The 15,218-nt window shown below is 41.5% G+C and overlaps 1 protein-coding gene across 1 annotated transcript in view; it reads right to left on the bottom strand.

Moving 5' to 3' along the window:
- Positions 1-572: 572 nt before the first annotated feature.
- The window catches only part of spg21 (SPG21 abhydrolase domain containing, maspardin), a 78,724-nt gene continuing 64,078 nt past the window's right edge, over positions 573-15,218 (bottom strand). The window contains exons 8-10 of the mRNA XM_048615709.1: positions 10,495-10,602; positions 3,696-3,836; positions 573-1,612 (exon numbers count right to left, since the gene is read on the bottom strand). Coding sequence (XP_048471666.1) covers positions 1,493-1,612; positions 3,696-3,836; positions 10,495-10,602 — 369 coding nt within the window. The 3' untranslated portion in view covers positions 573-1,492. The remainder of the gene's footprint in view (positions 1,613-3,695; positions 3,837-10,494; positions 10,603-15,218) is intronic.

Consider the following 15,218-nt stretch of genomic DNA (forward strand, 5'->3'; position numbering starts at 1 on the left):
TCACAAGTTTCAAAATCTCCCCTCCCCCCACCGCATCCCAAAACCAGTCCAACTCGTCCCTGCCTCCCTAACCTGTTCTTCCTCCCACCTATCCCCTCCTCCCACCTCAAGCCGCACCTCCATCTCCTACCGACCAACCTCATCCCGCCCCCTTGACCTGTCCGTCCTCCCTGGACTGACCTATCCCCTTCCTAACTCCCTACCTACACTCACCTTTCCTGGCCCCATCCCCGCCTCTTCGACCTGTTTGTTTCCTCTCCACCTATCCTCTCCTCTATCCCTCTTCTATCCGCCTCCCACTCTCTCCCTATTTATTTCAAAACCCCCTTCCCCTCCCCCTTTTCTGATGAAGGGTCTAGGCCCGAAACGTCAGCCTCTCTGCTCCTATGATGCTGCTTGGCCTGCTGTGTTCATCCAGCCCTGCACCTTGTTGTCTCGGATTCTCCAGCATCTGCAGTTCCTACTATCTCTAACAAGCCCTCCATTAGTTCCACACCTCTCCAAAGCATTCACCCCTCAACTTCCAGTTGGTACCAAATGATGCTGTTTTACAATTAACATCTTGAACAACATTCCATATTGAAACAATCAAATTTATTAATCAGCATAATGCACTGATGTAAAAACCTCTGGTAAGAGGGGCTCAGCCCCCAAAGACATTTTTAGAAGAAGTTTTGAATTCTATTCATTGCAGGCTAGATATGCATTTCATTCACAGAATGCAATAAAACACATTAATAGCGTATTCTTCAGCGTATATTCTTGATAGCTGCTTCCTGACTTCAGTGAGTTATTCTTTCCCAAGGCAAATATCTGACACAAACTGCCACTTTAAAGTAAGCACGTTCAACAATATGTTTACATAACACATAGCATTTGCACTCTAAACTATAATCCTTTAAGTAAAAGTCAAATACAACAAATTTTCAGCTTTATATTTGCAGGAACTGCAAACGGATTCACTAATGAATTAAAGTCAAATTAATAAACACACACAATAAAAGGTTTTTTAAACAATTATTTATACGAATTTCAAAACAAATTATGGTAAATAAATGACTAAAATAAATGCAGTATGTCAGGCACATTATCATTTACCAACTAATTCAAAATCAAGTGGTCATGAAGTGATTAGACCACAGGTAAATTGCTCTTGAAATACTTAACTGGTCAACAAATTAATTAAAATAAAATGGCATTTAATAAAACAGGACTGACCTAAGAGGCAATGCAAGGAGACTTACGGTGTCGGTTATTTAGCTATAGCTTGGATTCTAAATCGTTAATTAGACAAGCCATTGGGGAAGGTTTTAGACAAAAGATTTTGTGGGAATTAAATTCATTAGAATTAAAGAACAAAAGTAATCAGGTAGACCTCTCATTTGCTCAGCCACGAAACTTTTTAAAAAAAAGGTACTCTGTTGCCAACACTTGAGAGTTCACACTTCAATGCCGTCTTGTGGAAGCTTACTCTTTTTGTCAAGAGAGAAAGTCAAAGATCTTCTTCATTCCCATTTTCAAACCTGGTTTTGTGTACCTCAAGTTCTTCAGCGCTCACCATTGCTGGGTCAATTGCAGCATACCGTGTACCGTGGAACTGTCGCAGGTGGATCTGAAAATAAAGCATAAGGTTTAAAGCTTTTGAAGCATGGCATCATTACTAGGTCAATTTACTTCAGCAATCAACAAACCAATAAGCAAAAACTTCATACTTGAATTAATTTAAATTCCAATATTCCCATTAAGTACAAATTTGAACAGGGCTATGGGAAATGCGGACAAGCTTTATAACTGGGTGTAGAATTGGGTTATGGAGCAGCAAGAGGTTGGAGGAGAGCAACAGCAAGGAATAGGGGGCAAAGGCAAATGTGAGATAGAGTAAAGGATTGAGCATGAAAGGATAGAATTTGGGAGGGTGTGATGGAGGGAGAGAGAGAGAGAGACTGTCCGTGCCGGTCAGCAACAATTATTCTAATCCCATTTTCCAGCACTTCTTCCAGAAGTGCATGTCTAAACATTTCTTAAATGTTATGGGCGTTTCTGCCTCTAGCACCCTTACAGGTGAGTTCCAGATTCCTACCATCCTTGGGTTAAAAACCTCCTACACCCCTTATTATAGCCTCTGGTCATTGATCCCTCCACCAAAGGGAAGGTTTCTTCCTGTTTACCCTATGTCCCTCTTAATTTTATACATCCCAATAATTTTCCCTCACAATTGCCTCTGCTCTAAGGAAAACAACCCCAGTCTGTTCAATCTGTCTTCATAACTGAAACCCTCAAGCCCAGGCAACATCCTGGTAAATCTCTGTCAGACCCTCCGCAGGGCAATCACATCCTTCCTTTAATGTGGATTCCAGAATTGCACACAATACACTAGTTATGGAGTAACCAACATTTTATACAGGTCTAGCATAACCTGCCCACTCTTAGACTCGATTCCACGGCTAATAAAGGCAAGCATCCCATGTGCCTTCTTAACTGCTTTATCCATTTGTCCTGATACCTTAAGGGGCCGGTGTACATGCACACAAAATGTCCCCCTGTACAGGTACACCTATGTCCCTCTGATCCTTGGTGCTTCCCAGGTTCCTACTGTTCATCATGTATTCTCTTGCCTTATTTGTCCTGCCCAAATGCATCACCTCGCATTTATACGGACTGAGCTCAAACAGACCACCTGACTAGTCCATATATATCTACCCATAATCCAAGGCAATCCTCCTCACTATTTACCACCTCACCAATTTTTGTATCATCTGTGAATTTACTGATCAACCCTCCGACATTTATATAAATTTATTGCACATTTATATATTAACATAATCATTTACATAAAACACAAACAGCAAGGGCCCCAACATGACCCCGGCTGGATACCACTGGACACAGACCTCCAGTGGGAAAAACACCCCTCATCTATCACTCTCTGCCTCATGCCACTCAACTGATTGTCGATCCAATTTGGCAAATTGCCTTGAATCCCGTGTGCTCTTTCTTTCGCCATTAGTCTCCCATGGAGGATGTTTTCAAAATGCCTTGATGAAGTCCAAGTAGACTCCATCAAAAACATTGACCTCATCTACATGCCTGGGCACCTCTCCAAAAAAGTCAATCAAGTTGGTCAGACACAACATTTTCTTAACAAAACCATGCCTACTGTTCTTCATTAATCCTGCCTCTTCCCACAGAATTCCAATATTTGCCCCACCACTAAGGTTAGCCTGTAGTTTCCTGGTTTATCGTTTGCTTCCTTCTTGAATAATTACACATGCAGAGTAAGTAAAGGTAAAGCACAGGAAATTTATGCTTCGCTGGGTATGTCTGAAGACGGCTGCAGTGTTCACTTCCATTCACAATCCTCAAATAAGGAAGCATGTGCAACAGATTCCAAGCAACATCCAGGTTTGGGCTGATTAACAATTAAGTTACATTCGCACCACATAGATTCCAAAGAAATGCTCCACTAACCACTGCTTCTGACCAAACCGCCCCCCAGTCAAAATCCTGGAATTTCTTCCCTGTCAGCACTACGGAGGAACAGTGGCTGAAGGCATTGACTCACCAACTCCTCGAAGGAAACTGAGATTATGCAATAAATGCTGACCCTCACATCCCATTAATAAATACTTAAAAGCCCAAGCTCTATGCAGTGTCCTTGAGTCAAGTACAAGGTAATAAAAACTCTTCAATTTCACCTGTACATAAAGGTTAACCTCAGCACTCCGACACAAATAGGGAAAGTTGCCACCAGTTTTAAGATGTGCTCGTCTCGCATTTGGATATAATTTATACATTTCTTCTTTGGCTTCCTGAGAAAGTGCACTGTGATCAAAAACCTGAAACAAGGTAACAGTAGAACTCTCATCCACAACTTATAGCTAAAAATGATTTAACAAAATGACAACTTGTATTTGTGTAGCAACTTTGTAATAAGTACATGATAGTCTTTCTTTCTTAAATGAGATAACCAATTTGCGCACACAAATATAGCAATGTGATTATGATTAGATATTCTGATTTGGAATAAATATACAAAAAAGGAGCAGTACGCCATTCACCCCTAAAGCCTGCTCCAAGAGTCAATAAGATCATGGCTGATCTGATTGAAGCATTTAATCTGCAATTCTGATCATTTCTGAAAGCTTTTCATACCATTGCTCAACAAGTATGTACCACTCATTTAAAATTATTCAAGAAATCTGCATTCCACCATCTTTTCAGGAAGGGATTTTCAAAGATTCAGCGTCTGAGATAAAAATGTCATCTCATCTTGGTCTAACCATTTAGATAACATACTTCATATTTATTCTGTCTGCCATAAAAAAACAATTACACATTCTACTCCAATTGCCAGATTTTGTCTCACTTTAACTAATGACATTCCTCTGCAGCAACCTTGCCTTTTTTACAAATTACCTTTCTACCTCTCTTTCTATCATGAGCAAATTTAGCCTGCGGGGTATGGAAGCACATTCAATAATTTTCAGAGAAGTGGATAAATATTTGCAGCATGTGGCGAAAGTGACTCATTGGAAAGCTCTGCCAATGAACCAGCAGAGGCATGAACAGCCAATTGGCTTTCCAAGTGGCATTATTCTATGATTGGGGTTCTCTCCCTCAAGATTTATTCTTCCATGACGTGAAAAAGAGATCATCACAGTTCATAAACTAGCTGCAGCACTTAGAAGAATTGCACTTCGAAAGCACTTAATTGACTGTGATGTCCTTTGGCCGCCCTGATGTAATAAAATGATGATATATGACTGCAGTTGTTTACTTGTATAATGAGAGGTTTGGTGAAAGATTTACAAGGATGTTACTGAGACTGGAAGGTTTAAGTTATAAGGAGAGGCTGGATAGACTGGGACATTTTTTACCCCTGGAGCATACGAAGCTGAGGGGTGACTTTACAGAGGTTTGTAAAATCATGAGGGGCATACTTAAGGCGAACAGCCAAGATTTTTTCCCAGGGTAGGGAGTCCAAAACTAGAGTCAAACAGTTGCACAGCACGGAAACAGATCCTTTGGTCCAACTTGTCCATGCCGACCAGATATCCTAAATTAGTCTAACCCCATTCGCCAGCATTTGGCCCATATTCTCCTAAACCCTTCCTATTCATGTACCAGATGTCCTTTAACTGTTGTTATGTATCAGCCTCCACCACTTCCTCTGGCAGCACATTCCATACAAGCACCGACCTCTGCTTGAAAAAGTTGCCCCTTAGGTTCCTTTTAAATCTTTCCCCTCTCGCATTAAACCTATGCCCTATAGTTTTGGATTCCCGTACGCTGGGGAAAAGACCTTGGCTATTCACTCTATCCATGCCCCTCACGATTTAAAAAATCTCTATAAGGTTACCCCTCAGTCTCCAACGCTCCAGGGAAAATAGCTCTAGCCTATTCAGCTACGCCCTATAGCTCAAACCCTTCAACCCGGGAACATCCTTGTAAACCTTTTCTGCAAACTTTCAAGTTTAACAACATCTTTCCTGTAGCAGGGAGACCAGAATTCGACGCAGTATTCCAAAAGTGGCCTAACCAATGTTCTAGCCGCAACATGACCTCCCAACTCCTATACTCAATGCACTGACCAATAAAGGCGTGTGCCAAATGACTTCTTCATGACACCATGTGTCTACCTGTGACTCCACCTTCAAGGAATTATGGACCTGCACTCCAAGGTGTCTTTGTTCAGCAACAATCCCCAGGACCACACCATTAAGTCCCACCCTGGTTCGCCTTGCCAAAATGCAACACCTCACATTTATTTAAATTAAACTTTTTGGCCCACCTGATCAATGTCCTGTTGTATTCTGAGATAACCTTCTTCACTGTCCACTAGACTTCCAATTTCGGTGTCATTTGCAAACTTACTAACCATTTCTCCTATTCTCACATCCAAATCATTTATATAAATGATAAAAAGCAATGGACCCAGCACTGATCCTTGCGGCGCACCGCTAGTCACAGGCTTCCAGTCTGAAAAACAACCCTCTGCCACCACCCTGTCTCTTACCTTCAAGCAAATTTTGTATCCAATTGGCTAGCTCTTCCTGGATTCTCTGTAATCTGACCTTGCTAACCAGTCTACCATGCGGAACCTTGTCAAACACCTTGTTGAAGTCCATATAGATAACGTCCACCACTCTGCCTTCATCAATCTTCTTTGTCACTTCTTCATATACTCAATCAAGTTAGTGAGACATGATTTTCCATGCACAAAATCATGTTAACTATCCCTAATCAGCCCTTGCCTTTCCAAATACATGTAGATCCTGTCCCTCAGAATCCCCTCCAACAACTTACCCAACGCTGACGTCAGGATCACCGGTCTATAGTTCCCTGGCTTTTCCTTATCACCTTTCTTAAATAATGGCACCATGTTAGCCACCCTCCATTTTTCTGCCACCTTACCTGTGGCTATTGATGATACAAATATCTCAGCAAGGGGCTCGGCAATCACTTCCCTAGCTTCCCATAAAGTTCTTGGATTCACCTGATCAGGACCTGGAGATTTATTCACCTTTGTGTTTTAAGGCATCCAGCACCACCTCCTCCGTAAAATGGACACACTTCAAGAGATCATTATTTATTTCTCCAAGTTCTCTAGCTTCTATATCCTTCTCCACAGTAGTTACTGACATAAAATACTTGTTTATTATCTCAGCCATCTTCTGCGGTTCCACACAGGCCTTGTTGATCTTTAAGGGGCCCTACCTCCCTAATTACTCTTCTGCCCTTAAAGTATTTGTAGAATCTCTTTGGATTCTCCTTAACCCTATTTGCCAAAGCTATCTCATGTCCCTTTTTGCCCTCCTGATTTCCCTGAATATACTCATACTAACCTTATATCCCTCAAGGGATTCACTTGATCCCAGCTGTCTATACCTGCCATATGCCTCCTTTTTCTTGACCAGAGCTTCAATTTCTCTAGTTATCCAGCATTCCCTACATCTATCAGCCTTCCCTTCACACTAATAGGAACATGCTGCCTCTGAATTCTCGATATCTCATTTTTGAAGGCCTCCCAATTTCTAACCACCCTTTTACACGTGAATAGCCTCTCCCTATCAACTTTTAAAAGTTCTTGTCTAAAACCGTTAAAATTGGTTTATTCCAATTTAGAACTTCAACTTTAAGGTCAAGTCTATCCTCTTCCATAACCATTTTAAAACTAATTGAATTACTATAGTCGGCCCCAAAGTGCACCCTCACTGACACTTCAGTTGCTTGCCCTGTCTTATTTCCCAAAAGAAAGTCAAGTTTTGCTCCTTAAATAAAAACCAAAAGAACTACAGATGATGTAAATCAGAAACAAAAACAAAAGTTGCTGGAAAGTTCAGCACGTTTTCTATATGCACTTAACAATTTATCTCCATCCAAGCCCTTAACACTATGGCAGTCCCAGCCTATGATTGGAAAGTTAAAATTCCCTACTATTACAGCCCTATCATTCAGTTTAAGGTGAGAAGGGAGAAGTTTAAAAGGGACCTGAGAGGTAACTTTCTCACACAGAGGCTGGTGCGTACATGGAATGAGCTGCCAGAGGAAGAGGAGGAGGCGGATACAATTACAACATTCAAAAGACATTTGGACAGGTACATGGACAAGAAAGGCATAGAGGGATATGGGCCAAATGCAAGCAATTGGAACTAGTTTAGTTTGGGAAACCAGGTTTGCATGGACAAGTTGGGCTGAAGCGTCTGTTTCGTGCTGTGTGACTCTATGACTTGAAGTCCCGTTGATGTTGTTTATAAAGACTTTTTTCCATCCATATCTGCAACTGATCAATATCTCGCTGTATCCTTTGACAACCTTCTACAATATCCACAACTCCACTGATCTTTATGTCATCTGCAAACTTACTAACTCACCCATCTATGTATTCAAAGTCATTTATATGTATCTCAAACAGAGAGGTAACAGCACGGACCCCTGAGGAACGCCACTAGTCACAGACCTCCAGCCAGAAAAACATTCTTTCACCACTACCCTCTGTCTTCTATGGGCAAGCCAATTCTGAACCCATGCAGCCAAGTCACCGTGGATCCCATGCATCTTAATCTTCTGGATGAGCCGACCATGAGGGACCTTGTCTAAAGCCTTACTAAAATCCATTTGGACAACATCCACTGCTCTACCCTCATCAATCACATGTGTCACCTCCACAAAGAGAGTTCTAGGAGGCAGCATGGGCCTTGTAGCTGCTCCTGGGATTGTGGGCTTCGTTAAAGATTTATTATCGTTTTATTACATTTATTACAGTTTCACTAATATGAGATTTTTATTCATTTTGTTTCACTAACATTAAAAGAAACAAAAAAAACAAACAAAAAAAAATCACGATTCTTTCTCAAACAGATCTTTTTTTAAAAACCACCATTTCAAGAGTCTGTAGTGAACAGCTGAGGTTTTTTTGATTCTACATTACTAACTTTAAAGAAAACTACATGCATTTTAAAGGGATCTTTTTCATTGCAAAAGTTTTTGTTTGAAATGCCGAACAGCTTTTTTTAAAATAAGGAGTTGTATTTTTGTTTCGGGGAGACCTACACGTGGTCAGCTCTGGAGAGGATTCTTTTTTCTTCGAGGAATTTATTGAAGAGAAATCATTGTTATTCAGTTAATCAGTTAAATGATTGATTTTACTTAAGTTTTATATGTTTGATTTTTCCTACATTTTTTTTCCATTTTAACATTATTTTTTGTAGCTAATGAAAGACAATTCATTTTATATATCAGGTGTCATTGGAGGTTCCTTTTTTTTAAGGCTTAATGCTATTAAGGGCATGCACGAGATACAGAATGCAATGGCTAGTAGATTTAGCAAAGTTATTACACAGCAGGATCTGTCAGATAGATGGGTGACTGTCAGGAAAGGTAAGAAGACAGTTCAAATGCCTCCGGTGGCTATTCCTCTAACAAATAGATATTTAGTTTTTGGAACAGTTGAAGGGGATAGTCTCTCTGAGGAAAATGGAAGGGGTGGTCAGTTATTGGTCACTTGGAATGATTTTTATGTTAAGCAGCGTTTGACAAAATTTAACAGAATTATTGTTAAAAGAGACACTCCTGTCAGGGGAAAAGACAGGCGATTCTGTGGCAGTGAGTGTAAATTTAGGATGGTTTGTTGCTTTCCTGGTGCTAGGATTAAGGATGGCTCTAAACACTTCGAACATATTGTTAAAAAGGTGAAATTGAGAAGCCGTAAATTATTGTACACATTGGTAGGAATGGCATTTTTAGGGAAAAGATTAAAGCAGTACAGAGTGAATTTAAAGAAATAGGAGACTAAAAAATAGAACCTTAAAAGTAGTAATCCCTGGTTTACTCTCAATGCCAAACTCAAATGAAGGAAGGAACAAAAGGATAAAGGAGATAAATCAATGGCTGAACAACTAGTGTATTCTTCAGGGATTCATGTTTTCGGACAATTGGAATGTCTTTTGGGATAGAAAAGACCTGTTCAAAAAGGATGGGCCTAACCCGAACTGGAAAGGGACCAATATCCTAGCAGAGAGATTTGCTCGTTCCATTAAGGCAAACTTTATACTGATAAAGAGGGGGAAGTGGAGGAATTCTAAGTAGCAGTGTAAATAGAAAGATTGCTGGGGAAGGTTCTGAATGTGAAGACAACACGTCAACTAGAAAAGAAAAACAACAGAGTCACAGTATGTAGCAACTCTGAAGAACTAAACTGCATTTATTTCAATGCAGGGGTCTTACAGGTAAAGCTGATGAACTCAGAGCATGTTTAAGAACATGGGATTGGGACATCATAGCTATTACAGAGACTTGGCTGAGAAATGGACAAGACTGGCAACTCAATGTTCTAGGTTTTAGATGCTATAGGAAGGGAGGCAAGCAAGGGGGCCGGGTATGGTTTTTGATTAAGGAATACATTACTGCTGTAACTAGAGAAGATATTTCTGAAAAATCGTGCAGTGAAATTATTGGGGTAGAAATTACAAATAAGAAAGGAAAGATCACCTTGATGGGATTGTACTATAGGCCCCCCCCCAATAATAAGAGTAAAACTGAGAAACAAATGTGTAGGGATATTTCAAATATATGCAAGCATAATAAGGCTGTAATAATGGGGGATTTTAATTTTCGAAACATTGACTGGGGCTACTATAGTGTTAAAGGTTTTGAATGTGAAGAATTTGTCAAATGCGTTCCAGAAAATTTCCTTTACCAATATATGGATGTGCCAACAAGAGAAGGAGCAAAACTAGACCTTCTTTTAGGTAATAAGGCAGGGCAGGTAACGGAAGCATAAGTGGGGGAGCACTTTAAGTCTAGCCATCATAATTCGATTAGTTTCAAAATGGTTATAGAAAAAGATAAGCCTTCCATAAAAGTAAAGCATGAAAGAGAAAACTAACATTTATCAAACTTCAGATTAATTAGTTAATTCATTAACAAATGTGTAACTTCACGAGGTTGAGGGGGGTTCTTGGAAACAGAAAATCAACATAAGCACATACTTACATCCATTATGGTTACAGGAACTTCTTTGATCTTGTGAGGCTCTACATAGGAATTCTGGCAGTTTAAAGTGAGACGAGAGGCCAACTCACCCTGTCCTAAACTCTCCAACTGTCATTCCAAACAAAAGAGGAAAATTAGAATTCATGCAATAATAATATAAAGTAAGGCTAAAGGATCTGGAGTTCAAATTTTGAATTCTTTGTGCATCCTGTATTACATGCTAACTACTGATCAATTGACGGCCTGTTAAAAAATACTAGGGCAGTTAGGTCACAGGGTCATAGAAGTCTACAACACAGAAAAAGGCCCTTCAGTCTATCAAGTTTGTGCTGGTTATAAACAAGTACCTAACTATTCTAATTCCATTTTCCAGCACTTGGTCCATAGCCTTGTATGACTTGGCATCCTAAGTATATACCAAAATACTTCTTAAATGCTGTTAGGGTTTCTGCCTCTACCATTGCTAGAGGCAATAAATTCCAGATTTCCACCACCCTCAGGTTGAAAAGTGTTTTCCCCACATCCTTTCTAAATCTCCTGCTCCTTATCTAATCTATCTACAGGCCAAGCACTGAAAAAGGGATTAGAGTAGTAGCAATTAGTTTTGATCAGCATGGTAATGATAGGCCGAAGGGCCTATTTCTGTGCTGTAGATCCCTATGATACTATCCAGTCTCTCTTCATATCTTACATCTTGGTAAATCTCCTTTGCCCGAGGCATTAAGCAGAATCACTGATGTAGAGGACTCCATAATTCAAAGACAGGTCTTAATGCACAGCGGTTAGCATCCCTTCCTCTGAGCCAGAGGCTCCAGGTTCAAATTCTGGCCTTGGACCGGATGCCAAAGGAGGTGAACTTATATAACCTGGTCAAGCAGGCCAAGTATAATTCAGAAAATGCTTCGAATATGTGCCAATAGCAGGAGGCAAAAATGAGAAAAATTCCTAGTCAGTCAGTGATCGAAAGAACACTGGAGACTCTACCAGATGACAGAATATAAAAATTAGGTTTAGGGCTAGCTCAGATTCCTGTACATTTTTATGATGCTATAAATTGGATATTCTACCATACAGCCAACACAGTGAATGCACAAGATGGCTTTCTAAGCAGTCATGATTCTACGATACGAAATCAAAATACAGAAGCTTACGGAAATGTGATATAAGTTTTTGAATTTTCAAAAATGAACTGATCAGATTAAAAAAACAAATAAGCAATTTATTATGCTGAGGGTATCAACATCAAAGCCATCTTGCTTAGAAGGCAAGTTAAGCAATACTTTTTAAACAAAAGGTGATAGATGTGTTGAGCGCTCTGCCATGAAAAGCAGTAATAAGTTAAAAATGGAAATAAATAGATTATTGCTAAACAATAGCATAAAAGAGAAACTGAATTGATACCAGTATAGGTCAAGATACAGATCAGCCATGACCTCAATGCATGAACATAAGAAATAGGTGCAGAAGGCCACTCAACCCCTCATGCCTGGCCCACCATTCAACAAGATCAGGATTAATCTGCCCCAGGCTTTAGCCCCTCTTTAGTGCCAGATCAGCATGGATGCCAACACTCCAATATTTCAAAAATCTACCTACCTCCAATTTAAAATACTACCAGTGATCTAGCCTGACCAACTCTCTGGGGTAGAGAATTCCCAATAATCACTACCTTCCGTGAGAAAAATAGGTCCTTTGCACCCAGTTTTAAACAAATGTTCCTTTATTCAATAACTATGTCCCTTACGAAAACAGAAGTTGCTGGAAAAGTTCTGGCAGCATTTGTGAAGAAAAAATCGGAGTTAAAGTTTCAAGTCTAGTGACCCTTCCTCAGAACGCTGTCCCTTAATTTGAAACTCCCCCACTGGTGGAAACATCTTCTCAACATCTGTCAGGCCTCTCAGAATCTTTAATAAGATCATCACTCATTCTTCAAAACTCTAATGAACAAAGGCCTAACCTGTTTGGCTGCTCTTGATAATATCAACCCCTTAAGCTAAGGTGTCAGTCTAGTGAATTTCTTTTGAACAGCAATCAATGTCAGTGTGTCCTTTTTTTAAATACAGGGACCAAAATGATCCACAGTAGTTCAGATTTGGCATCACCAATATCCTGCAAAGTTGTAACAAGACTTCCCTATTTTTAATCCAACCCCATAGTGACAAAGGACAAAATTCCATTTGCCTTCTTAATTACTGATTGTACCTGCGTGCCACCTTTTTGTGTGTCATGCACATGCACACTCAGATCCCTCAGCATGGCATTTTTTGGAGTCGATCACCGTCTCTCCAACGTGATCTCCCACAGGGTGGTGCTGTCGTTGTCTGGCATACTGACTCCTACATTGCAGATGCTGAGCACCAGCTCTCAGATACCTACTCCTATCTTCCCCTGGACTATGACCCCACCATGACGTATCAGACCATTGTATCTACTACGGTAACTATTCTCATTTCATCCAATGACCTCCCCCCAACTGCTTCCAAGCTGATAAGACACTCAACACCGCACAGTTCACTTTTACCTCTGATATATTACCCTCCAAAAATCCACAAACATTACTGTCCAGGCAGACCCATTGTTTCAGCCTGCTCCTACCTTGACTCAGTCTTCTCTCCCCTGGTCCAATCCCTGCCCATGTACATCCGTGATTCCTCTGACGCCTTCCATCGGTTTCAAAACTTCCAGTTTGCAGGTTCCAGTCACCTCCTCTTTACCATGGACGTGCAATCCCTTTACATGTCTATTCCCCACCAGGAGGGTCTTTGGGCTCTCCGCTTCTTCCTGGAGCAAAGACTTGAACCGTCCCCATCCACCACCAACCTCCTCTGCTTGGCCAAGCTCATCCTCACCCTCAACAACTTCTCTTTTAACTCCTCTCATTTTCTTCACATAAGAGGAGTAGGCCATGGGAACCTGCACGGGCCCTAGTTATGTCCGTCTCTTCATGGGGTACGTGGAACATTCCATGTTCCAGTCCTATTACACGCCCTCACCCACAACTCTCTCTGATATATTGATGATACCATCGGTGCTGCTTCCCTCTCTTGTCCAGAATGGAAAAGTTCATCGATTTCGCTTCCAATTTCACCCTGCCTTCACTTTCACCTGGTCTATCTCTGACTCCTCCCATCCCTTCGTTGACATTTCTGTTTCCATTTCTGGGGATAGACTGGCCACTAATATCCACTATAAACCCACTGTCTCCCACAGCTACCTGGACTATACATTCTCACACCCTGCTTCCTGTAAAGACTCCATCCCATTCTCTCAGTTCATCTGTCCCCATCATATATGTTCAGATGAGGCCAACTTTGACAAAAGAGCCTCCGAAATGTCCACCTTCTTCCTCAACCGAGGATTCCACAGCTCCGTTGTCAACAGGGCCTCAACCGCGCCTGACCCATCTGCCACAGTTCCGCCCTCATCCCTTCTCTTCTCTTCCCTCCCGCAACAGCAATAGAGTTTCCCTTGTCCTTACCCACTATCCCACCAGCATCCACATCCAGAAGATCATCAGATGCCATTCCACCACCTCCAGTGAGATGCCACCACCAGTCAAATATTCCCCTCCCCTCCCTTGTCCACCTTCCGCAGGGACTGTTCCCTCTGGGACACCCTGGTCCGCTCTTCCTTCACCCCCAACACCTCCCCACAGCCCTACGGCACCTTCCCCTGTAAACGGCGAAGGTGCGTCACTTGCCCATTTAACTCCTCCCTCCTCAGCATCCAAGGGCCCAAACATACCTTCCAGATGAAGCAGCACTTTACCTGCACTTCCCAGAATCTAGACTACTGCATTCGCTGCTCACAATGTGATCTCCTCTATATTGGGGAAACAAAGCGTAGACTGGGTGACCGCTTCACAGAACATCTACGTTCTGCTTGCAAAAAAGACCCTGAGCTACCTGTTGCCTGCCACTTTAACGCACCGATCTGATCCCTGGCCAACATCTGTGTCTCTGGCTTCCTGCGGTGTTCCAGCGAAGCTCAACGCAAGCTGGAAGAACAACACCGTTTGGGGACCCTGCAGCCCTCTGGACTCAATATCGAGTTCAATAATATTAGGGCCTAAACTCTCCTATGTCCCAGCCCCCTACCCCACACACCAGGCCCTGTTATCACATAGTCTGCCATTACACACCCACTGTTGTCAGTCACTAACAGTCCCCATTAACAACTATTCACCTTCCTAGCCTGATTGTTATCAACTCCTTTGTTCAACTGTTCTTCTCTCTCTTTGGGCTCTATTCTATCGTTTACTCCCTACCCCATCTCCCTCCCTTTTTTTTCTGCATATAAACTGACATTTTCCCAGCCACGATCAGTGCTGAGGGGGTCACCGAACCCAAAACGTTAACTCTGTTTTTTCCTTCACAGATGCTGCCAGACCTGCTGAGCTTTTCCAGCAACTTCTGTTTTTGTTCACGATCTCCCACTTGCTTTTGTATCATCCGCAAATTTGGATACTTTACACTCTGCCGTCTCCTCTAAGTCATTAATATAAATCGTGAATAATTAATGCCCGAGGACTGATCCTTTTTGCATTCCACTCGGTACATCTTTCCAATCTGAAAAAACCCATTAGCCTCAACTGTCTTGTGTGTGTTAACCAATCCTCAATCTGTGCCAATACATTGCCCCTAATACTATGGGCTTTTATCTTGTGTAATAACCTTTTATGTGGCACCTTATCGAAAGCCTTCTGAAAACCAAAATACACTACA

Source organism: Rhincodon typus, chromosome 33 (genome assembly GCF_021869965.1).
Source record: "Rhincodon typus isolate 14 chromosome 33, sRhiTyp1.1, whole genome shotgun sequence".
NCBI lineage: Eukaryota > Metazoa > Chordata > Chondrichthyes > Orectolobiformes > Rhincodontidae > Rhincodon > Rhincodon typus.